Raw genomic sequence first — 24944 nt, 5'->3', positions numbered from 1 at the left:
TTTGCTGTGAGAAGTGTGATGTGGACATTTCCTTCCTCTTTTTTTTTTTAGAATCTGTTTGGAACCATTTTTAAATGTTTTCCAGCACATTTTTTGTGATGTGTTTTCTTAGTCAGGGATACAGTTAGGAATGTTGCTTTTAAATGCTTATTCTTTGTCCTTGTTGTTATCCCTGAAAGTGTTGTTGTTTGGGTATTATTGCAGCCTGGCTTATAGAGTAGAAGAAATGTAAAGACTTCTTCTGGACTCTGCTGGTGGAGTCATGAAAGTTAAAACTTTGATATGCTTTCACCACAGGGAATTTAGTTTAAAATTGCCAGCACAGTTTCTGGCTTGGTTGGGTTGTCGGTTTTTTGTTTGTTTGTTTGGGGTTTTTGTTTGTTTGTTTGGGGTTTTTGTTTGTTTTGTTTTTTGTTTTGTTTATTTCTTTTAAGGCCAGAAATATCCAGCCAATACACTTGACTTCAAACTCCGACTTGTCTTTCTAGATGAGCAAAGCACTCCCTATTTCTCTGGAAGTTGCTGAAAGTAACGCCACCTATTTAGTGATCGTTTTGTACTTCCTGCTGCAAGAAAAGTGTTATAAAAAACTAAAAAGAAATTAGATTAAAAATAAACAGGAATTTATTTGCATAAAATTTCCATTTTTTGTTTTAATGTCTGATTTTTTTTTCCTTTTGCTTAATTACAAATCCATATTTTGTTAAACTGCAACTCCCATATAGTTTTTAATGTGAAGAGGTGAATATTTCTGCAGAATTCAGGCTGAATTTAACAAAACCTTAATCATCATTGGTCCCTATAGAAAGATTCGATTAACATGATGAAGTTAGTTTAAAATAAAAGCTGCATTAGCTCTGGGAGTCATTTAGGCTGCTGAAACTAAAATTTGTGCATTTTGTTGATAAGTGTTGTGCTTATTCATGGTTGATCTGAACATAAGGCCGACATTCTGTTTTGGTGACAGATATGAATTTAGGTGACTTAAGAAAATTGAGATTTATATTTAGGCTTAGAATCCTGTACTGCAGAACATAAATAGCTGTGTAATGCTTTTTTCTCCTTTTTTCTCTCCCCCAGTTGCGTCAGCCTCCCGTGAAACGTCTGCGGCTCAGAGGGGATTGGTCCGATACTGGGCCAAGAGCAAGGCCTGAGAGTGAGAGGGAGAGAGATGGTAAAAGCATTTGCATTTGAAGGGAGGTTGTTGTCTTTGCTGCTGTGTTTTGTTGGGTTTTTGATTTGGTTTGGGTTTCTTTTTTCATGTTGGTTTGGGTCTTAGTTTCCAGTTTTTCTGAGGTATTCCCTAAATATGTGCTTCAGATTGTTCTTGTTTGAACAGTCAGCCAGGCCTTAAGATGGTTTTCTTAGCGTTTAGCACAGAGCTGCTATTGTACAATGGTTTTTAAAATTAAAAGTATTGAAAATACTCTTACCAGGAAAATGATATTGTTTCAGTTAGGCTGATGTAAGTAAAGGACAGCTTTGTTTTCATTGTCATTGCTCAGGGACTAACACCAACACCTATTGCTTTTCTTTATAGTCACACCTCACATGCAATCACAGTTACAAATGAAATGCTCTTTCGTGGTCACATTAGAGGACTGGGATTCAAAGCAATAGGATTCTAATATTATACTTTTCATTTCTATAATGTCATTTAGTAACACAGGGTGGCTAATTTTTATGCTTATATTTTCATGTTTATACTATATTACTCAATTGCTTGAGATTTTAGTAGATAAAGCATTTCCAAAGCTATGCCTGGGTATCAAAAATTGGAATAGCAAAGCAGGGCAGAGCACTTTTTGTCACTCATCTTAATTTTCATCTAATAATACGTTTCTGTTTAAATCTGACAAGCTGGGGAGTTCCAAGTATTTGGCTCTAGCTCCCTTAAATCTTCCTCCCTTTCTGCCTACCGTTTCCCTTTCCAAATTTTCTGTGCTGTTGTTCTCACTTTCCTGCTTCCTCAAACTAGAATAGAAGTGTCTAGGATTCTGTACCTGACACAGGCAGTAGGAGATGTTCTTTGGGGAGAGAATAGGAGCCTGTTCTCTTACCTTACTCTGTCTTTTTGCTCTCCCAGTATTTGGAATTACAGGATTAGAAACGTTGGGGGGTGCGATCCCATCTGCTCCTTTACAATCTGCATGTGGTTCTGTTGCCTGTGGGCTTCTGAAATCCATTTTTTTGAACCTATTGCTAATATTTCCTATGGCGTCATTAACCACCTGTAGTCTGTTTTCTTTGGCTGTTGCAATTCCATTATTTGTGTTTTAAGGTCAGAGCTCCTCTGCTTGAGGCTCAGGAGGGGAATGAGGGATCCCAGCAGAGGGTCAGAGCCCTGTACTGTGGAAATGAGGATAGACAGGGGCATTGGGAACAGGCTGAAGGGAACTGTTTCCTGTGGGAGAAGGGGGTGAGGGGTGGTCTCCATTCCTGCAAGAAATAAGGGGGGGAAAGGTACTTTTTGGTAAACCTGTAGATAAAACTTCAGCACCATTTGTTCTCCAGGGGAGCAGAGTCCCAATGTGTCTCTGATGCAGAGGATGTCAGACATGCTGTCAAGGTGGTTTGAAGAAGCCAGTGAAGTTGCACAGAGCAATCGAGGACGAGGAAGATCACGGTCCAGAGGTGATTTCCTTCTTTTCAACAATAATTACAACAGAAATTGTGTTTATAGTGGATGTTCAGGCTTGCAGTATCAGCCTGTCCTAGGTGTAAACAAAATCTTAGCGCACAGAAGAACTGAGCACATTTGTTTATAGGAATGGTAGTGCAAAGGGATCTTTAGAGGCAGAGTAAGTTTACTTTTGAGCTCTTTTTCTTGCTTTTTTTGTTGTATTTTTTAATCAAAGGTGGGACTAATCGGACAGATGCTCCTGCTACTAATAACATGGCACCTAGTAGAGAATCAGAAACTGCAATGGAAGTAGATGTTACCGAACAGTTTCCATCATCTTCCTCTTCTACCATGTCAGCTCAAGCTCCTTCAACATCATCTTCGACAGAAAGTCCCCCGTCAACTTCATTACTGTCCTCTCCTGATAATGAACAAAAGCCTTCTTTAGGGGCCTCAACTCAGCCTGTGCTGCATCAGTCTGGTGAGAAGAAATCCATCCTGTCATTGTTTATGAAAAATAAGAAACAATTCTCTTTTAGGATATTTTGGGTAATTGATCTCCATCTGTTTTCTTCCTTGCACATCCTTAATGAGACTTAGGTGGTTTATAGTTACCAAGTGGTTGCAGCTGTGGTTTAAAGGAAGAGTAAAACCATCAACTCTGTACCTTTGTCTGAAAAAGAAATTCCCAAGGGGATCGCCAGTATTGTCTTTTGAAGTAGAAACAGAAGCTTTTTGCCTTTTTTTTTTTTCCCTAAACTTACTGTTGTCTTCATGGAGTATAGTGACATCCTGCCCTCTTCCACTGGGATTTGGCTGTAGCAGCATCAGTGCAATGAATGGCAGAACTTGTGCCTGTTGCAATCAGGGGAGGTAGGAAATGTCTCCTTCAGAGGGAACCTCCATCCTCAACACTTCAGAGTCAGCAGTGTTGGGTTTTAGCTTCTCAAAAGTATTTGGGTAAACAAGGCTCACCTGGCGTGACATTCCATTATTGGTTAATAAATTTTACCTCATGTTGATAGTTAAGTTTGTGTATCTTGAAGCAACTCATCTGTGTTTAATACAGGCTTATATTCTTCTTGGGGGAAAAAGAAGGAAGTATGTTCTGCTGTCAGAATGTCAGAAATTAATTTGGTTAGTAAAAGAGCACCTTATGCTTTAACTTGACCTTTTCCATCTCAATGCCACAGCCTTTAGAGTGGAATATTTGCACAAGAGTTTATTTTTACTTTATAAAGTGGCTTTCTGGGCTTCACAGTTATAGTAGAAAGGCTGATGTGACCTGAAGGACCAACAGGTTGAGTTCTTTTGTCTTATATAAATCCTATTGTAAAAAAAAAATCAAGCTCTCTGTCTTTTTCAGGCCTTAAATTTGATATTCTGGAGTACAGGAGGGATGGGCATTTCCCAGGGGAAAGTGTGCCATTCAACGTACTGTGACTGCTGCAGCCAAAATCTTTGGGTTGGGTGAGAAATGATGAGGTACCCGGTATCTCAAAGACAGGGAAGATAAAGACATAAGTTGAAATTCATGTAACATGCCATTATTGCTTTTTAAACCTTGCAATTAGTCTGATACTTAGAGATAAAGTGAGCAGGAAAATGGCAATACACGCAGGAATTTTAGAAAATGTTAAAAAGTTTAGTGTCAGAGGCTTTCAGTCACCTCTGGTTTTTATTAGTATTGGTGTCAGCTTGCTGCAATCTCAAGTTTTTCCACAATGCACACACAAAGAGATGATTAGGGGGTCTCCTGTAATTCAGTGCAACCCAATTTAGCTGCCACTCTCTTTGATCCAGAGGCATAGCCATCAGAGAACACATGTACCATTACCACAGGTTCATTTTGATCTATTTATTTTTAAAAGTATATGGTTTATTCTGGAACTTAGAGTGGCCAGGAGAGTATCTACTGTATCAAAAATAATTGCTTCAAGCTATGTCATTGACACTTTGTGGGTTTCAGAAAGATAACGCATCAGAGAGGATTTCTGGAACTGTGGTACATTTTCCAGCCTGCGTTTTAAGGCATCTGTGCTGACCAGAAAAATTTTTTTCTCTGAATCTCCTTGTATTTCTAAGCAAAAGTTTATTCTGCTAGCATGAAGTGGAAGTTGTTATTTCTTAATCCAGCTCTTCTTTTCTAAGAGCATTTCTTCTTTCCCAGTGTTACTTTGGATTTCAGAATATATTTAGTTTTGAAAGGGGTGGTGATGGTTGGTTGACAGACAATGGATACTTTCTAATTTGCTGTATAATATTTGATAGATTCTTTTGATAGACTCTTCTAAGTGGGGTGTGAGATTGGCAGCTTAAAATTGTCTGCAGGACTCCTGCAGGCATAAATGTAATAGAACAAGGTGTTTACACCTAATAATAATAAGGTGCAATCCTGTATATAATACAGAATAAGGCTGTTTCATGAGCAGTGCAGATGAGACACTGGAGTCAGGGCAAGACAAGTTTTTGGGTAACAGGAGTGAGTGAGTTCAGGGAGCAGGGAAGCTCCTGGGCAGAGGGGTCGCAGAGGGTTTATGAATGAGCAGGCTGGGTTGGGAATGTCCATTTTGCAGTGTTCATTTACCCTGGTGACCTGTGGCTGTGTTCAGTTGTGAGATTTTATTTACTCACTGTCTGTAGTCTATATCTACAAAACACTGCCCTCTGCATCAAGGACAGGGTTCCCTCAGCTTGTTCACCTGCATTTAAAGGTGAATTAAACCTGCTGCCTTTTGGGGGTTGACAGAAGAGGGAATGTGCTAATAGGAATAGTTTAAATGCAGCGGGGGTGAGTAGGAAGCTCAGACAGAGGTGTGTTGTAAGAGGTGGATGATTGGGGAGGCATTTTGCAAGGTGGAAGAAGGAGAAAAGAGGTTTTCAGCCACCATTTTGTGTAAAGTCATGGCAGATACAAGTTGTACAGTATTGCTACAATATTGTAGCAAGGACTCAGAAGCTGAAGAATGTGTTTTCAGGAAATGACTTCCTTAGAATTAGAGCATGAATTCCTAACCCAGGCTTGTAAACAGCGTTCCATAAATAATTTCTACAAGCACTCGTGTTAATCCTGCGTTCGAATGCAGGATCATCACAATGCCTTTGCATAAATATACAGTTCAAATTTATTGTTGGTTTGGTGTTCAGGAAAATGCGTCGCGTGGTGAGCATTTGAGCTTCTACAGCTGAATTTCTTAAAACTTTTTAAGAGATGAAGTACCCGTTCAAAACAGAGTCAGTACAGAAATGGTTTAGTGCTGGAGCTTGTTGGGATAGGTCTCTTTAGCAGAATGTATGTTCTAGAAGCTTGAACATTTTAGTTACAATTAAACAACAAAATCTCAGTAGCCTATTACTGCCAGAACATTTGAATAATTTTTTATATATGTATATATTGAGAACAATTGCTGGAGATCATCATGCTTGTCACTAAGGAAAAATACAACAAATTTATTTTCTTGCCCTGCTTGTGTCATTCAGTGGAAACCTTTAAATTTTGTATATTAGTTTTAAGATGCTGATGTTTTCAACCACTAATAAACACCAGGTACAGCAAACAGTAAGATATAACACAGTTTTTCTCATAAATAAAATTCCATATACACACAGGTACCATTGGGACGGGCTGCAGGGGGGCAGTTGGCTAATTAGTACAAAGCTTAACCCTAATACGTGTTCTGAGATAAGGTAACTGCTTTTAAATTTTGAATGGAAATGTGACAGTAACTGGGTTTTTTTATTTATTTCTATTTCCTCACTTCATTTGCTGGCAAAATAAACATTTGCTTAGATATTCTGGAATACATTAAAAGGTATTGTCACTGGACATATCCAGGATAGCAGCTTTTCCATTTCGTATTGTAGTTCTTGTTACATCTTAAATTGCGGCTGTCTCTTAACTCAGTAGAACTGAATCGGCAGCAAGTATTGAAAACTGCAATTTTAAGCATCATTGAAATTCCCTTTAAAATATTCCATAGGCCATTTGGAGTTTTTATTTCCATAAATGGTTTTGGGACATAAAAGCTATTCATAGCAAATCTCTTTGATGCCATATTCCTTTTAGGAACTATATCGTTTTTTTTTTGTTACACCTTACCAACCATAAACTGAGGGGATGTTTCTCCCAGAAATTATGTTAGACTAAGTACATTAAACCTCATGACCAGTCAGTATTAACTGGTGCTTGTCACTGAGTTTCCAGTTACTGGATTCTGGTTTGGGGTTTGTTTCTCTTCATAGAAGAAAATTTAAGGTTTGTTTGTTTCACTGTGTGGAAGAGGGTTACAGAATATTTGTTAAGCTTTTGCCTGGCTGAAAGGCCTCGTGCCAATGTAATGCTCTCTACTGTTTTAATCACACGTTTTAGTGTGATTCAGACACTGCTATTAAAGACACAATCTGTGTTATTTAAAGAGAAGCACTTGTGTAAGTGGAGGAAATCTGCAAAGGGCATGGAAATAATAAAAAATTGCTTGGACGCCTCATTTTATGGCAGTTTGCAAAAGTACCGGTAGTCAGGCAGTGAACTTAGCATGCCAAAATAGTTTAACTGGCAAATGAATAAAGACAAAATGATGAAAACAGTGAAGCCTCTAAAGATGGGACTAAAAGAATAATCTATTAAGAGGATGCTACTAAGAATTGCTTATGATACTATAAACTACTTTGTCTGTAGAACCACTTAACAGTGATTTCAGACTGTGAATCCTCAACCACAGGGAATATCTGAAATTAAAAATGAGTTCATAGAGAAGTGTATTTTTTAGTTTAGCTGTTGTTTTGCCACCTCTTCCATAATTCCAGTTTACTTTTTGCACTGGTTTGTTTTGCTCAAAATGTACCTTTTTTTTGGAAACGTCAGGAAGTTACTACATTAATTTTGAAAACTTACCTGTAGAGCACAGTTGCATGGTTTTACACCAAATATTCTCATTTATTTATTCCGTGTGTTAGGAACATCAAAATGAACACATCTGTTGTGTGCTTTGTTGGGATTTAACCAGGCTATATCTATTTTCCTTAAATAATTCTTTGTTTAATGGTTTCATTGCCGGAGATGGGGAGGGGGATTGCATTGTATGGCACGAATCCTGAACGTTTCAGTCCTGTGATTCATGCCTTTAGGAAGAGAAAACCAACTTCAAGATTTCGATTTCTGGATGTTAGTAAAATTTTTTTTTCACTGTAATGACACTTAGTACCTGTTTGCTTGTCTCTTTGGTCAGTCCCCCCACCCCTCCTCTCTGTTCTATATATTGACTGCTCAACGCTTCTCTCTTTACCTCCTTTCTCTGTCTCCATCCCTGTTTGTCAGAGTTAATGGGACCCGAGTTAGCAATAATCCGTAGGGGCCTGCAGCGACTGAGGCTTAAGAAGGCAGAGCAGCAGAGACAGCGAGAGCTGGCTGAGGGTTCTGCACCACAGCCCTCCTCTTCTGAGCTGGCCTCCCCTAAGGGCTCCTCACAGCACCCTCAGGCAGCAGGTGGTCACTTGCCAAGGTTTCTCCAGCAGATGATGTAGCTGTAGTTTGTGCTGCCGTTGTTTGCTGAGATGCTTCTCCTCCAGAACGAGGCATTTCCTGCATTCGCTGCTTGTCTTGCCTTGCATGTGGTGGTGTTGATCATCACATGGTCAGGGAAGCAGTTGTGTGGTCAGGTTTGTTGAGCTAACATGTTTGGATGGAGTGATAAGATGTGGAAGTGGTTTTTCTAGGTGCATGGTATCAGGTTTGTGCAATGGTCATTAGAGCAGCTGGGCAAGAAACGGCTGTGTTCTGAGCAGAATTACACACTGAAATTGCAATTGGGTGCCGCTTGTATCCAACAGTAACATTTAAGACTTGGCTTTTGGTTAGCATGTGGTCTAAATCAGAGTAACAATTCAGTAAAACAGAGTTTTGGCACTCTTCAGTGCTATGGTTTTACAATAAGTGTAGTGAAATTACTTGTACCTAGCCAAAGTCCCCAGACATGCTCTCCTTTTTTTGAACAGAGCAACTTTTCATTTCACCATCCTCTTTCTCTCTTGTCTTACTGAAATTAAAAATGATTACAAGAAAGCCTCAAATATGTTTGCAATAACATATTTGAGAAAGTTAGGGCAGAAGCATGCATATGAATAAAGAGGCAAACCCTAAAGCATAAACTTGAAGCAAACTTTGTCATGGCACCATGGAAAAACGAGTGAGCTGCATGCCGTGTGAGAATTCAGTGTATTTTGTGTTGCAAAGTCATGTCTAGCAGTGTCTCTTCTGTGGAGAAATCCTGTGACAGTTGAGATGTGGCTAAATTGCTTCTAAGGATTATGTCACACATTCACAGCTGTCTTGCTATGGTTCAGTCTGTTCCTTAATCTGGAGCCCTAAAGAACTATTTGATGTAACAGTGGCCCATGCTCTGGTCGCAGTATGCAGTTACTGAATTTTGAATAGTTTTCTACACTAGAAAATACTGCAGTGAGGTTTTAGTGTTTTGGAAACCAGAACATCCTTGGGGTGGGCTGTGTTACCTGTCTTGGAGATGGCAACCATGGGTGCCTGTTACCTGTAGGAGGAGAGCAGGAGCAGCAGTGGTAGTGGTGGCCTTGAAGGGGGCTGCAGTTTCCTGCCAGGACAAAAAAAAACCCACTTCAAACCAATTTTGGTTTGTCTTTTTTTTTCTTTTTCTTTTTCTTTTTTTTTTTTTTTCCTGGCAAACTGAACATCAGAATTTATTAACTCAAATATAAGTATTGATAGAGGAAAAATTGTAGCTAACACAGTCAATAGATCTTGATCTTTCATTTCATTTCCTTTTCAGAACGGCTTAATTTTTAATTTTTTTTTTTTTTTTTTTTTTTCTGAATTGCTTCCCACTGAATTGAAGTAGGGAATAAAGTTTGTTTACAGCCATGTCTGGAGGTTTATCTGTGGGGATTTTACTACCCCTGAAGGGTGTGTTGCTCTGGCTTTCTCTTGATACATCTCTCCCATCTCTTCCTTAGTGCTCCGTCAAGAATGCAGTATAAATTTTTTACTCCCAGTTGCTTGTGAAGTTCCTACAGCACATTGTAGGATCCATACTGCCACAAATGGGAAAGTTTAAGCTGAGTAATTGCTTTGACTGAGAGGCAGAGGGATCTTGTGCATAGTTTGGATCCCCTAAAACTGCCTCTTGGAGTTTTGAGGTCCCACATGCTTAGAACTTTAAGGGAACTCTTGGAAACACCCAATCCTTTTGTTTGAGAGCCACATACACGGCCTCGGAGGAGACTAATATTCAAATATTTATCTCTTTCTGCTTATAATGACAATGAATTTGAAAATTTAACTGTTTTATTTACTAAATAATTGCTTTGAAAGACAGAATTACTCAGTGCTGTGGAAATATTTATTTCTGGGGAGACAAAGGGGGAACTATTTTTCTCCCTGACCTCTGGCTCATTAGGATGTATCTCCTCGAGGTTTGGTCAGAGGCGTGGAATTGTTGCCTTCAGCAGTACAGGCAGTGCAAGTTATAAAAGGAGAAATTTTAATTTGCAAATATTTAATATGTTTGGTCTATTAGATCTAGAGAAAGTTGATAAAAGATTACATTGCCTTTTCCTTTCTATTTGTATGTGTAAAAACAAGATATTCCTGTTGTGCTTTGTCAGCTTCTTCCATTGCACTCCTCTCCCCTGCTTTGGGAGGGAACAATTGAAGCTCCTTTCTTTTGACTGGGGATCACCTTTGCATTTTTTATTTACTTTGTAAGATTTTTGCACTCTGGATGTGAAGATATTCTCTGTACTTGCTCATTTCTTTTTTTGAAAGTTACTTTGTTTTGTTTACCTTTTCTGACCTCCCAAGATTGATTTTTTCAAATTGATTATTCATAATCTATTCCTTTGGAAAACCAGAGCTGCACATTTGTGGTCTCTTGCTTCTTCATAGACGTGATTGTTTTCTGACACTGTGCTTAGCTGATTTTTCAGAAATGTGGTAGGAGAAAAATAAGTGAGTAGTTTGGATAGTTTGGGGTCTTTTAAAAGTAATAAATTCCTATGCAGAGACAATCTCTATTTTTTTTCCTGAAAGGTTGTCTTTGCTGCTTTGTCATGAGGCAGGTGCTCAGTTTTCAGGCATATACTAGTTGTAAATTTTCAAAGAGAAAAAAATTACAGCCCAAAATGTGTCTGCAAGTTCTCAATCCCTGCTCTGGTGAAACTTGTATAATTTGCACTTGCAATTTTGGAGGGAATTCAGTGCGAGGCTAAGGCCACCAATTCTGACTTGTACTTCATTATTAATCCTTATCTTTGCAGCCACAGGAGCTTGAGTAGGAGGAGAAAAATATCCCAGCCATGTAAGAAATTACAAGTAGAAAATGTCAAGAGCTGAAAGCTTTCACAGGTTTAACAGAGAATTAGACTGTGTGGTAGTTATTCTGTCTCCCAGTTACATGAGGATTTGTAAGAGCAATCTGTAGTAGTTGACCTTCGCTATTTAGAAAAATATGGTCAGAAGTTTGTATTTTTGAATGTGAAAGGGAGATGAGTAATGATTCACTATTTGACTCTGAGACAAAAGGTCTCAGATGACAGAGATTCTGTTTTAGTGGATAATACCCCTCTTCAGTACTGTCTAAATTTGGAATTTGGCTGAATTTTAGAAGCAGGTAGTGCTGCATGGATCAGGTCTATTTTGTCTTCAAGCCTTTGCTTCGGTATTGAATAGATTCAGATCTTTTTGGTAGCCACTTTAATTAGGGAACTGTAGTAAATATTTCAGTTTAGTTTGGATTTTTATTTATTGTACAATTTCTCCCTCAAAGCCTAGATTTTTATTTGCATTATTGTGGCATTTCATAATATTTAGATCCTGTGCAGTATTTAAACAACTGCATTTATGTGCTATATGCAAACAACAAAGAAAGTGTAACTTTTTAACCTGTTGTTATTGCTGCCATGCCACGGATGCGTCACCATTACTACTTCACTTCTCATTCTGAGAATTTTAGGGAGATGGAACTCAATTTGAAAAGTAACAGAAACATGAACCAGCTGATCATGAAGTGAAAAAGAAAAAAACATATAGATCAAGGGTTCCTGCAGTGGTCATTGTACTTAATCTTACCCACAAAAACATGAATTAATATTAGCCCTTTTCTTTTTCTGAGGAAAAAAAATTGATTTAGACTGCATTTGCTGTGGAATGCAGAAATATACATGTGCATGCTGGCATATTGCAGAACCTGTGCTACAAATTGACTTTTCTTTTTTAAACTTTTGGTTGATCTATACAGTCAGTCTTTAAAGCAGAGCAAACTGGACCTTCATTTCTGTGTTAAAGCTTTTGGAGAAGAACAGGGGAATGACATTTTTATCACTAAACTCTTTGCTAACACTCAGATGTAGAAATGTCTGTTTGAAGTGCACAATGTAACTGAGAGCTTATTCACTGTGCAAAGCAGTTATTCATAGTTATTAAATCAAGTATTTCATGTCTTAGATTCCTCTACGCGTATCATGTTTTAGGAGTTTTAAAACAGTTCTCACTGCTTTAGACCTCACCCTGAAGCTGGTGATGTAAGGAGGAATTTTTTTCAACCAAAACTGAGGTGGCATGCTGATATTTTGGTGAAGTCAGGTGCTGATTGCCCAAACTATAGGAAGATCCTTCAGCATATAACTGACCTTAAAATTATCTTCTATTTTCTGTTTGAGGTTCCCCAAATTTATGAATCTCCAGTTCCCTCTTTAAGTGGTGCTCCAGTTTAGAATGTACTGGTGACATTACAACCAGTGGTGAACTGCATTGGGATGTAGACCCAGCCTGTGAAGGCTCAGGTAAGAGTTTGGATTTTTGTTTGTTTTTTTAACTATATGGCACAGTTTTGGTAATACTTTTTTTTCAAAAGCTTTATAAGAAATCATGAAAGAATTTTTTTCAGACTTTTTTTTTTTTTACAAAACAAAGCCATATATTAAAAAAAGAGGCATTTACCTGAACTTCTCTAGGCTGGTTTCATGGTCGTGCTGATTTCCCTGCCTGAGGTGGGGCTTCCAGACTGCAGAGCCACTTCAGGGGGTGCTGGTGATCTGTGGCTTCAGGGTCCTTGGAAAAGGAAACAACGGGATTTCAAATTTCTACAAACAACTCTATCCTTAACCATGCTAATTCAGGTGTTTAGGATGTTTCCTATATGTTCATTAAACATTCATTTATTAAAGCGAAATGCATTCACAAAGTTGGATGGAGACTCGGATGTAACAGTGAGATGTGGGAGGTTTAAGCCTCTGCTGTCATGGACTTCTACCTAGAAACTTTTTCATTTTCACTTACTGTGGTTGGATGATGCACGTGGCAAAACGTACCTACTTTTTTTACTTACTGCTGTATAGTGTGAGGTCTTAATAAAATGATAAATGCTGGAAAGGGTAGTAGATGTAATTTCTTACTTTTCTAATTAAAATGCGTTAGTTCAGTCTTCTGATGATCCAGGTCTGAATTACAGAGTTGACAAGATGAGCTTCTCCGGCCAAGTTAAATATTTGGCAGCACAAAAAACCTTTTAAACAAGGGCGTATGAGCTTTTGGAAAGGATCTGAGTGCGGGAACAGAGCATGGCTGGGATCACTGTCATGCATTAAGTTTCTCAGCTTGCAGTCCAGGACCTCCCCCCCCTTTAGCACTTCTGATACAAGTTAATCCCAGCCATGGACTTTGTGAGTCAGAGATCAAAGCCAGCCCTTGAAAGAGGCACAGGTTCCTGCTCTGAGTCAGCTGGAACACAAGGAGATCATCTCATGACGTGGAGCATCTGTACACACCAGCTTTTTGGTCTGATTTACCTTCCAAAAAGTGCCTTATTACTCCGTTGAAAAAACTCCCCCATAAATCCTTCTCTTCTAATTTAGATATTATATATAAAGCACAACTCACTTTTGGAAAGTAAAGTATATTAATGCTACAAATCTTCTACTTAATAGCTGCATGCCATAAATCTAGATGATAAATTCTGTGATCTGACTTAGGTGTGCTTGGTGCAAGGCATGGGTATGGTTGAGCATGGAAGACAAACCAGAACCAATTGAATGTTCCTCAGTTACAGAAATAAGCTGTGCAAGCCCATTTCCCAAAACAAGGCAGCCTCCAGAACACAGCCTCGGACTTTCCTGGTCTCTCTCCTTTGCTCCCCTCCCCTTCCCTGCACCTGGATATCAGCGTGGCAAATGAGCACACTGCCGTGCTTCCACCAATGGCTGGGAGTGAATGCCTGCTTGGGAATATATGTATTTAAAGCAGCTTGGTCAATTTAGCAGGTTTTATGGCTGTAGTACAGAAAAGGTCTTGCTGGTGATTCTGGCTTAAAGCTGGAAGGGAGCTTCCTGTAGGAGAGAGTGTTATTTCATTGCTTTCCTTGTACAGGATCTACATTTATGTTAAAATTCATTTAGCATGCTGTGATGTTGGCAGACTGTGACTCAGTTTGTAGTACAGGATATTAAATCCTTTTAGTTTAGCATGGATTTGTTTATAACAGAAGATCAACAAGTGGAACCAAGATATGATACTCCAGCCAATATCTTTGGAATACTGCATTAATTTATGTACATCAGCTCGTCTTCAGATAATACAGAAGCAAGATCTGGTCTTCAGAGGGGACAAGGGAAATAGGCTCTCAGAAAACACTGAATATTGCCTCTGTTGTGTCTGTGCAATGAATGAGTGCTGGTGATAGTTATTAACTGGTAGTTCCAAGGGGGGAAAAAAAGGCACTTTTCTGCTGGGGGGTTGTGATTATTCTATTTATTTGTTTGTTTATGTGATTGATGGGGATGCTTGTAAGACTGGCAGGTGTGGTGCTGTGATAAACTCATCAAGACTTGTTCTCAGTCATTATAGGCGCAGCATCTAAGAATGCAGAACTGCCAAACTGTCATATAAGTGGGATGTATTTTGGTGCCTTGATGTTCTAAAACACTATTATTAAAACAGTGTTTAAATATTGGAGGTACTGGTACGCCATGGAGTATTTTATGCAGAAGTATAAATATTCTGAAATTTACATTTTGCACATGGTGTGAAATACTCATGTCATTTGGTAGCTGGAGCAAAGGCTTTAGGAGTCGTGACTCTTCAGTGTTTTTCCTGCCGTGTCAGAAGTGTGAAGAACACAGTAAAATATTTGGTAATGGACAGGCATTTTCATTATCAACATGTCAGCAAGCTTCAGGCTGTTCAGTGAATAAAGAATGGTTTGAAACAAGTGGCTTTGCTTCTGTCATGCCTAGAAAATGCAATATGGCTGGCTGCTCATTAAACAAACCCAAAGCTTCCTTATGTTGCTGCTTTTTTTATTTTAAACTAACATATGATCGTGACATTGCTGTGCAGTTCTCTGCTGCTTATGTTTTAAGTTGAAATCTCGTTTTTGTTTCAGATTCTCCTTCTTCAGTGGTTAACAAACAGCTTGGATCCATGTCACTTGATGAGCCACAGGGTGCGTGTGACAGGAAATGCGCTATACCCAGCCATAGCTGATTGCAATGCTTCCTTTTAAAGTTGCTTTTCATGATGAGAAACAGTCTAAAAATGATGTTCATCCACATAAAGTAGAATTCTGTAAGCAGATCTGCTGGAAACTCATTATTTAATGACCAATATGATTAACAGAGTGAGGTTAATTGTTGTTTTTGAAAGCCATCCTAAGCTCGATTCTTCATGCAATTACTACAGTTCAGTGTAGGTAGAGTAAATGTCACATGTATTCTTCAGACAGTAAAATGCAAAGTAAAATGAATTATTTAACCAGGTTGTTTTTTTTCTGAATGGTTCTTCTTGGGTCAAAGGGCAAATATCAAGATTGCAACAACCTTTAATCTCATAATGCCACCTTAATTTCTCTTATCCATGAGTGATGTGCGGCTTTGTTATTCCTGCACAGTTTGAGTGAATTCAGAGCCCCCATTGCACTGAGCTGCATCTTCCCTCTGTATCCCCTTGTCCTTCACCCCTCCTGCTGAACAAGTACTGGTGTTTCTTGTAGGATCCCTATGGACTGGGGGTGGAAAGAATGCTTGGGAGCTTTTTCTATGCCCATAATGCATCAGTCTCCAAACTGTGAGCACTGAAGTGGGCCAGAGGTGACCCTATTCCAGCTGCATCAATGTCATCTGTAGGGAATATTTATGGCTGAATAATTAAAGAGTGATAGATGCTAATTTAAAAATAGATTGCCGTACACTCTGCATTATGCTTCCGTATCAAAGCATCTGTAGCGATTTAATAGCTTAAATCCCACAAAACAGCTTTGTCTTCTTTCACATTGTAAACTAGAAAGCCATTTTGAAATCCCACTTCTGAAAAATAGCCTGTTTGGCAACTGTTGAGATTTTTCCTTCTTATTTCTGCCTTTTCTTAATTTAGTACTGAGTCAGCTGTCTTCTGTTGGACCAGTCTTTCTTGTTGGCATTCACGTTTTAAGACTGGTTTGGGGTTTAAAGATCTTTTGATTCTTATTGTGATCACATACATTTATAATGCCAGCATTCTGACAGTCCAGCAGAACCCGAAAGTCATTCCAGTGTGTACAAAATGGTTTCAAATGGATCACAGTCTTTTGACTCACATTTGACTTTTTAAAAATCTTTTGGACTGTGATTGTAATAGTGGAGGGTTGGCCTTTACATCTATTGCAGTGTTAGGATTTTAAGGTACTGCCTGAGTTGGAATGAGTAAAGAGGGAACCTGAGGGCTGATTGAATTTCATGTGTTAAGCCTTCTCACAGAATTCCTGTTTTTCTGAAATATACAACTTATTTTCTCCTCTTTGGATCAATCTGTCCGCCTTCCAGAAGTATTTCTCTTAGGTCTTCACACAGAATATAGTGCTGGATAGGAATTATTTTGGGATTTTTAAAATGAGAAATTATCTATCCTCTTCTCATGAGGTTGCCAATAGATGAGTGAACAGGGCAGCATTTGAGATGCGGCAAACTGGCTTGGAGTTCCTTACAGCGTTATTAGTTTAATTAGGAAATGCACTCTGCAAACTTGTCCTTACGCACTTACCCCTTTATAGTGGAGAGCCCCAGTGTCTGCGAAGTTACACTTGCACAGGTTCATTTTCCAAGGGAAAAAGTGGGTCTGAAGGTTGTTGCTGTCAGTTGTGCCATTTGGTTTGTGGATTTGTTTTTCATGAAAGGTTATGAATGAAATTTTGCCTTCAGTTTTAAGAGTGGTAGTTTAAAAGTGCCTTCTTCCTGTAGGCAGCTGGAGAATGGACCATTTCATGGGAGTGTGCTTTAGACAGGGTTGTTTATGTAATAACTGTAAGTTGTTGATAGTATCTTCAAAATATCTTGTGTTTGGCTGTAAAATTATGAAAAATTTCAAGGTATTTTTAAGGAATTTAGAATAGAGTTTAGGAAGGTGTTGACAAGCTACAGCTTTCTCTTGTAGCAGTGATTATTACTCTGCTAGAGTTGGCAACCAGATTAATAAACTGAATTGCCTAAATCACAGAATTTGGACCATTTTCCTCTCCTTCCCTTCATTATCAGTGCGAAGTAGATCTGCCCTGATGGGATGAATTCAGTAGAGGAAGAGAACAGATCTTCATTCTAATCTGGGCAGTCTTTAACCATCACATTTCTCCCTGAAAACAGAGTTCAAGATTTGTAGGATTTATGTGGCTTCTCTGAAAGACTGTTCAGTTCTGTAGGAGGCAAAGCTTTTTAGTTTTCTTCACAGAGGCTCCCAGTCAGCTTTCATTAGCAGTGTAAATTCAATATCAAATATTGAAGCACACAACTAATTCTCTGCAGTTTATTATCAGTTTCTTCTCTCATCTGTCTTTTAAAAAGTTTCCTGTTCTTATTAGTGTCTGTTATGCCCTGAAGCTACTTGAAAGAAGAAGCTGACTCCATCCAAATTGCAGTTCCTGTTATTGTAGATTTAGGAAGATGCCATTATCCAGTGATACAGCTATAATCCAGTAACACCTATCTGTTTCTAGAAACTTGAAAAAATAATTTCTCAGTCAGTGCCCTCTTTAGTGAAGCCTGCAGCAATTCTTCCAACCTTTTGGGTGTGGACAAATATGAGCATTGCTTCCAGAGTAAGTGTAGCCAGTCCTTATGCATTTTGGTTAGATTTTCAGATACTGAGATTTCAAGACAAGAAATACAAGCCTGGTATTCAATTAGGCTCGTTGTAGATAGCAATGTTTGGTTACTTTGCTTGGCAGCATTAAGTGGTTTTGTGCTGAAGCCAGCCTTGCACAGCAGTAGCAAGTCCATGAGTACAATCATTGTTTGAGGGTTGTCTTGGATTATTCACAGCAGGAAATTGTCTGATTTTAGCTGGGTTCCCAACTCAAAGATCTGTCTTGTCGGTAGCTGTTACAAGGAAGCTGAAGAATTTTCCAACTCTCACTTTTGACTTTCAGTGTCAGTCCCTGGTGACTTGTGCAGTATGTGGGATCAATCAATATTTCTACTTGCTGAGGAAGGGATGCTTTAAGTCTGAACAGACTTTTATAAAAAGAGGTTTTTATAAATCATAGGTTGTCCAAAACTAGAGGAAGCACCCACTTGGTTAAAAAAGAATGTCACTTTTGTTCAAACTGTCTATATAGCACTATAAAATATTTCCTTGCATTTCTTTCTTAGATTTCCAGTTCCTTAAATAAACTTCCTTTTAATCAGTTTTATCCTTGCTCCACTCTAACAAGAGTGTAACTGGAACTTTTAATTTAAAGGGGCTATAAGCTTTTCTTTCCATCGAGTGGGGCCCATACCTTGTGCATTATTAGGGTCATGGTTGTAATTGGTTAATTCTCTTTCATATAAAAATGTTCTCATTTGTTCTTTCAGGGGTTTTGTGATATGTTTTAGGTTTTTAAATTGCACTTCAGAACATGTAGAAGTGCATATTTGATGTTCTTTGGCACAGCTGATCACTGCTCTGATCCTGTGAGTGGGCTTCTGCCTGTCAGCAGTTTAAAAATATGAGCACTGATTGTTAGGTTAAATTCTGATGTGCTATCTCACAGTTACTCTAATTTAATTGTATCTTTAAAATTAAGTATCCTGTGCCAGTGTTGTAGCCATTACTGTTATGATAACAGCCTTTTTACTGGGGAAGTTTGTAGGCTTGTGTTTGAATGGAATGTTAGATTTAACTGACTGCCACAAGGATGGTCTGTAGCTTTTCCTTTATTACACTTGACAGCATGCTGCCAATACTGCAAGGGTATTTATACTCCAATTTCTGTATTCTGTAAACTAGAGGACGGACAGAAGGTTTTGTCCAAATAATGCTGAGATAAAAGGCTCAGGGGTCACGAAAAGCAAGATTGCTTTTAGTGGCTATTTGAGCACATTTGGATACACTAAATAAAGCTTCCCTCTGAGTTCTGAGAGAATGCTTTCCATGATCTTTTTAGTATTGCCCAACTTCAGGACTGAGGGCAGACCTGCCATTTGTGGATACATGGTGACCATGAGCTTTACTCAGAGGGGATGGATGGATGGATGGATGGATGGATGGATGGCTGGCTGGCTGGCTGGCTGGCTGGCTGGCTGGATGGATGTCAGTGAGCAGTTCTGTTCTGAAGGAGCCCATTAACATCCTTAGAACCATCTCACTAGCAGAGGAGTGACCAGTGTGCCGTGGTTTTCAGTTCCATTCACTTCTGTTGTTTTTGGACATCGTGAATGAGCTCATTTTGCAAGTACTCCCTTCTGCTTGCAGTTACTATAATATAAAATAAGGTCTTAAGCATAAAACTCTTGAAACATGAATTTTCAGTGTTTTTATGGCAACTGACTGACAATTTGCAGCAGGCCTAAGGGTACTGGTAGCTGTCTGGTTTCTAAGCAGGGAACAAAGTAGAGGATGGTGATTTTTCTAGGCTGATTATATCTGGATCTCATCATCTTTTTTCATGTGTATTTACTAAAGCAGAAAGACTGAATCCCACTTAAAAAAAAAATCCTTTTAATATATTTGCTATAAAATGGATCTGCTTATTAATGATTATATTGTGTGTACACATCTATCTGAAATTTTATTTACTTGCATGTTGAAGGACAGCATCTCCTTTGTTTGCTCTTATAATTAGATATAATTTTAGACCATTTTTCAAGCATTGCAAATTTGGTGTGTTTACTCTGGAACTTTTTAACTTTTTGCTTGGGCTGTAAGAGATCTTAAACAAACATTATGTATGTTACTACCACATTTGATAATTAAATTAATCTTCATAATTATAGCAACTCTATGTACATTTCTTATGCCTGTTCAAACTTTATCAACCCCATATTTACAGAGAGTGATAAGCCACGAACAGGAACAGGTGAACCAGTTTTAAGTTTGCACTACAGTACAGAAGGAACGACTACAAGCACAATAAAACTGGACTTCACTGATGAGTGGTAAGAACAAGTTCATTTTGGTTTTGACTAGTTCATGATCAGCACATATCAATAACACTTGGCTGGCATAGGTATAAATTATTTTCCCTGTGGTTTACACCTATTTTTAGGTGTATTTACACAATTTGAAATGGCTGTAGTTCTTAATGCAGAGACTTCTTTTTTGTGTATTTACTGTGAATCTCTATAATGCAAATATAATTTGAAACATGCTATTTTCATCAAATCCTGGCATAATATCAACGTGTTATAAAGCAGGGTAGTACAGGGGTGGAATGGTAGTCCAGGGGTTACCAAATTTCTCTCATGCAAATCTGAATATGCATATGCCTACTCTCATCTGCAAATGAGTCTTTCTGTGACTCAGTTCCTGAGTTGTAAACACTGAAATTAAAATTTCTGTGTCTAAGGAGTGTTGATGAATGCATAAAGCTGAGATAGCAACTTTGTGGAGTGCTTAGGTGTTGCAGCGGTGGCATCCTTTTCAAATAGGGAACACACACTGCCTAATGGCCTCATGTACTTGGCTTTGTGTCCAAGTCTGTCAGTAGAGCATCCTGGGATCTCCCAGAACAACCATCATCCTTATTTTATCTCATCTTATTTCTGTTCCTCTGCTTACGGTTTCAAAATTACTGTAGGAGGCAGGAAGGAGAAATGCTTGCTCATTGTTGCCGAGGGGGGAAAAACCCAGCCACATTTAGCCTCTGTTAAGTGCTGTGGCTTTAGACATAAAACATACACCTTGCTCAGTTTGGAAACTTAAAACACTGATTTTGCCTCCAAGATCCAGCAAACTTGGAAAAACTTCGTTTTGCTATGATGCTTTTACCCAATTCTGCAGTTAGTCAGCAAATTCCACGGAGTTTGGTGGTGGTTAGTGTGGTGTGGGCAGTGAGAGGAAGAAGCATTTTCTGGTAGGACGAAGTTGCAAGTCACTGTCAGTTCAGAGGCTGACTAAAAACATAGTGCTGAAGAATGGAGCAACAGGAGCAGGATGCAATTCCATCTGACAAAATCATGGAGCTGAGAGCAAGTACCAACCCCCTAATCTGAGAAGTTGTGAAAATGAAGCAGAGGAAGACATGTAAATTGACCGTTGAGCTACAAACTAGATTCCTAAGAGTCAAAAAAATATTTTACTGTTTAGGCTGTGATTAAGTTTATAAAGTGAGACATGAAATAGCAAAAATCCTCCACTTGGTGTCTAGCAGTACCCTTCTTGTCTGGCCATTCAGAAACAATGCTGAAAATTCTGGATTTAGAAGAAATACTGAAAGGGCTAACAAAAATTTCCCTACAGCCTCCAAATCCAGCAATGAATATACAGAATATTGCTCATCAAGAGGAGTAAAAGCTCTGATTTAACATAAGACATAAAATTCCTGAAATCTAGGTTGGATTCTCAAGAATCTCGACTAAGCATGATCTGTGCTGCTTCTAACAATGCAGCGTATGAAATATTTGCTAATAACATACACAGGACAGAAGATATTTGTAAAGAGACAGTCTAAATTCTTGAGAGCCATGCTTGTAATTGTCTTTTTTTCCTGTTTGATCCAATGATTTGCCTGAGTTTTAGGCTGCATCACATAAGGGAGCTTTGCAGCAAGACTGCATTTCCTGAAAGTCTTTGCTGGAGAGTCTAAAAACATGGATTTCAATGACATTCAGGATAGCGTGTTACATATTTCCCAAGGATTCATTTTCCATGTTGTAAAGAGAAACTGGTGTCCCATGATAATTATCTAGACATGAATGGGGAGTAAATGTCAAATACCAGCTTATGGTGAATCTTGAGAAATAACAAAACTTTGAGAACTGAAAGTTCATACCTCATAAGGTACAGGAATGATAATTAGTGGTGAACGACCTGGAGACTTTTGTCTGAATCCATTTTTTTAATTGAATGGGATAACATTATTTATCAGTGCTCACTTGATAGCTTGGCATAGCTCTAATAAGAATACACCTAAAAAGTGTGCAAATAGTGAAATAAAGCAAATCCTTTGGAATTCTTACAATATTTGGAAAAGCAATTATGACATTTTTTAAAGTTAAAAAAAAAGGAGAAAACAGGGTTCTGTGGTGCAGAGGACTTTTGTGGGATGAGTGGCAACAGACACAAAAAAAGAGAATTTTGAAATTGCTGTGCATTGGTTGTAGCTGCTGCCAGGAGCTCTCACTTGACTGCAGTGAGATTGACAGTGTTGGTCAGGCTGTGGTGTTGCAGTGATCTTATGTATTTACATGATCCTAAATGATTTTCTTTTTCCATGTTACCTTGCCAGGAGCAGCACAAATTCAAGCTCTAGAGGGAGTGGAAGTCATTGCAAAACTGAAGGCCAAGAAGACTCAGTAAAAACAAAGGCTTTGGACGAGTCAGGGCCTGACGGGGAGGAAACAAGTAAGATACATTGGAATTTCTAATGCTAAGGCAAAAATTCTGCCCTCCTGTGTTCCTGACTCCCATTGCACACACTGGGACAAGGCAGAACACAGCCATAATAAAGCATGAATTTTTTTAGGAAACGAGACACCAACTTGAGAGAGCTGCAAATAAATATAAACATTAACTTATCTTTAGTTCTAAAACCATTTTTCTTCTTAGGGGCATGTTGTGCCCCAATTTGTATAGAAAAATAGAACAACTGCACTCTGCAGTCATAAATGAGTGCATGGAATTTTGTTACATTTCTTTGGGGCTTTCTCTGTGTTTTATTAAATGTGTTTGTCTTGCTCAGTTCAGTGCCAAAAGGGCAGTCAAGTCAAATGAGTGGTTCCACAGAAATACTTTTAAAAAATCCCTTTTAATAGACTGATAACTTCATTTGTCTTCAGAAATATTAGTGTCTGTATTAAGAGTGCAAATGCTATTTTTGCTGCTAAAGTTCTCATAGCATAGGCTGTTAAATACATTAAGGACCAAGAAATGACTACCTTTTTCTTTGTTAAGTGTTTTGACCTGGTCAACTAGATAGATTTATATATAGTGATTTTTTATGTGGCTGATAGCTGAGATTTCAGTAGAGACATTGACTTTGGAGTGGATTGCTTGGATTGGTTTCTTCTAGGAGTGCTGGTGTCATTTAGACTTGCTTACATTGTAGATGTGCATCTAAATGAAGTCATGTGATTTACTATTAAATTACTTAATTTAGGGGCTCCTGATGAATCTCTCAAAGAAGATGCAAGTACTGAAGAGCTGAAAAATACAGATGAAGCTGTAGAGACAACAGAAGCAAGTAGGTGTCTGTATTCTTTCAAATAGTTATAGGAAGAAGTAGAGAATGAAATATGAACTCAGTTTGCATAATTTAACTTCATTGACGATTTCTAAAATAGATTATAATCATTAACGCCGTGACTTATTTTCCCCAATATTTGCTTTTTAGCAGCATCAGATAAACCTGCTCCGGAGCACTCTGGAGTTGAAGCAGAAAAAAGCTGCCCTGACGCTGATGCTGCGTGTGAGAAGGCAGAGGAGGAGGAAGGCTCCTGCGAGAAGGGAGCGAGCCCAGGGGTTTGCAGCCCCAGCCCCGAGCCCGGCGGCGCTGCGCTGGCGGCGGGTGAGGAGCCCTCGGGGCAGGTGGAGCCCGCGGGGCTGGCGGCCACCGACGAGGCCTCCAGCAGGACCTCGGCCCTGCAGGAGACCGATGACAGCGATGACGACCCTGTGCTCATCCCGGGGGCCAGGTATCGAGGAGGCCCTGGGCACAGGTGAGGGGCCTGTCTCTCTTTTTTCTTGTTCGTTTCTTCGAATGAAAGATCGAGAAACTCAGGTCTCATATCCTTAGAGTAAGTTGTTCTTTGACAGCTGGCCAAGAGCTTGATGTGTAAGTCTAACGTGTAACTTACCTATGTGTAAGTTATGTACAGCTGCATTTTCCCTGCCAGCCAGGAGGGCTCTTGCAGATCTAATACCTGTTTATGCTCATCTCTTGCCTGCTGAATACCTCAGTAAATATTTGCAGTTTATTTTTTTATCATTCTCCCTCTAGTCATAAGTATAGAAAGTTCATAAATTTGGGTATGAGGACCTACATTTTCTTTCAGCTGTACCTTAGGTGTTCTTATTTTGGCAAAGCAAGAGCTTTTTACTGCTGTTGTGCACCGGTGTTGTGTTTGTAGTACATATGTTAAAAGTGATGTCTTCAATTTTTCATTCTTCTTTTTCTCTGAAAGAGAAACTGTAATCCTTTTCTTTTTTTGGATATTAAATATTACTATGTATGTCAGTAAAAAGAAAAGGTAGACTGCTAGCTGTTACCATTAATAAAAGATGCATTTAGTAAGCTTTGTGCCTTTTTTTACCTGAAGAGCTGCACATACTTATTGATCCTTCAGTAAACTGAACCCTCAGTTTGGTATTATTGGTTTAATACCTTTGTTCACTAATTTCAAACCTATAAAATTATTTAAGCAACATTTCTGTTGCTGGACTTCAGATAATACCTTTTTTACTAGCTTTAAATGTAATTTAACCTCATGTCAGATACCTTTGCTTTACTCCTGTTCCAAGGCAGTGCTATTAATTTCTTATGCTAGCAATGCAAATTCTTTACAGGAATTTACAATACGTTTTCATTAGGAAATCAGGAAGAATTTCATAGTTGTTTCTAGAGAAGGTTTTGAATAATTTGCAGTTAAAATAGAAATCGTAAGCCACCACACTGTCAGTAGTGACAAAAAGAACAGTCAGTGGTTGTTTATTACAAAGCACAAGTAATTCTGCTCAGTAAATGACAGTTTTTTTGAACAAGCCAATATACACAGATTCCATCTTAATCCATTAACTTTCCATGCAGTACTAAGTATTTGCAGGCAGATATGGAATGGCAGAAATATTTTCCACTGCAGAGCCAATGTTCATTATGATCCAGTGATTGAAGAGCAAGCTGTGCAAAGCCCTGCA

General features: G+C 38.7%; 1 protein-coding gene across 6 annotated transcripts in view; it reads left to right on the top strand.

Moving 5' to 3' along the window:
* DCAF6 (DDB1 and CUL4 associated factor 6) overlaps window positions 1-24944 on the top strand; it is a 75465-nt gene that overhangs the window by 32940 nt on the left and 17581 nt on the right. For 2 of the 6 annotated variants that reach the window (XM_066207970.1, XM_066207956.1), the window contains exons 8-16: window positions 1081-1174; window positions 2515-2634; window positions 2859-3104; window positions 7941-8108; window positions 15031-15090; window positions 19924-20029; window positions 22321-22436; window positions 23191-23274; window positions 23425-23749. In XM_066207970.1, the coding sequence (XP_066064067.1) occupies window positions 1081-1174; window positions 2515-2634; window positions 2859-3104; window positions 7941-8108; window positions 15031-15090; window positions 19924-20029; window positions 22321-22436; window positions 23191-23274; window positions 23425-23749 (1319 nt within the window). The remainder of the gene's footprint in view (window positions 1-1080; window positions 1175-2514; window positions 2635-2858; window positions 3105-7940; window positions 8109-15030; window positions 15091-19923; window positions 20030-22320; window positions 22437-23190; window positions 23275-23424; window positions 23750-24944) is intronic. The other 4 variants (XM_066207957.1, XM_066207959.1, XM_066207958.1 and 1 more) reach the window with 4 other exon arrangements.

This window comes from Chamaea fasciata, unplaced genomic scaffold (assembly GCF_029207755.1).
Source record: "Chamaea fasciata isolate MVZ Bird 193981 ecotype frontalis unplaced genomic scaffold, bChaFas1.0.hap1 SCAF_2, whole genome shotgun sequence".
NCBI classification, from domain to species: domain Eukaryota; kingdom Metazoa; phylum Chordata; class Aves; order Passeriformes; family Sylviidae; genus Chamaea; species Chamaea fasciata.
Note: the sequence above shows the minus strand (reverse complement) of the source record. Positions and strands in the feature narration are given on the sequence as shown.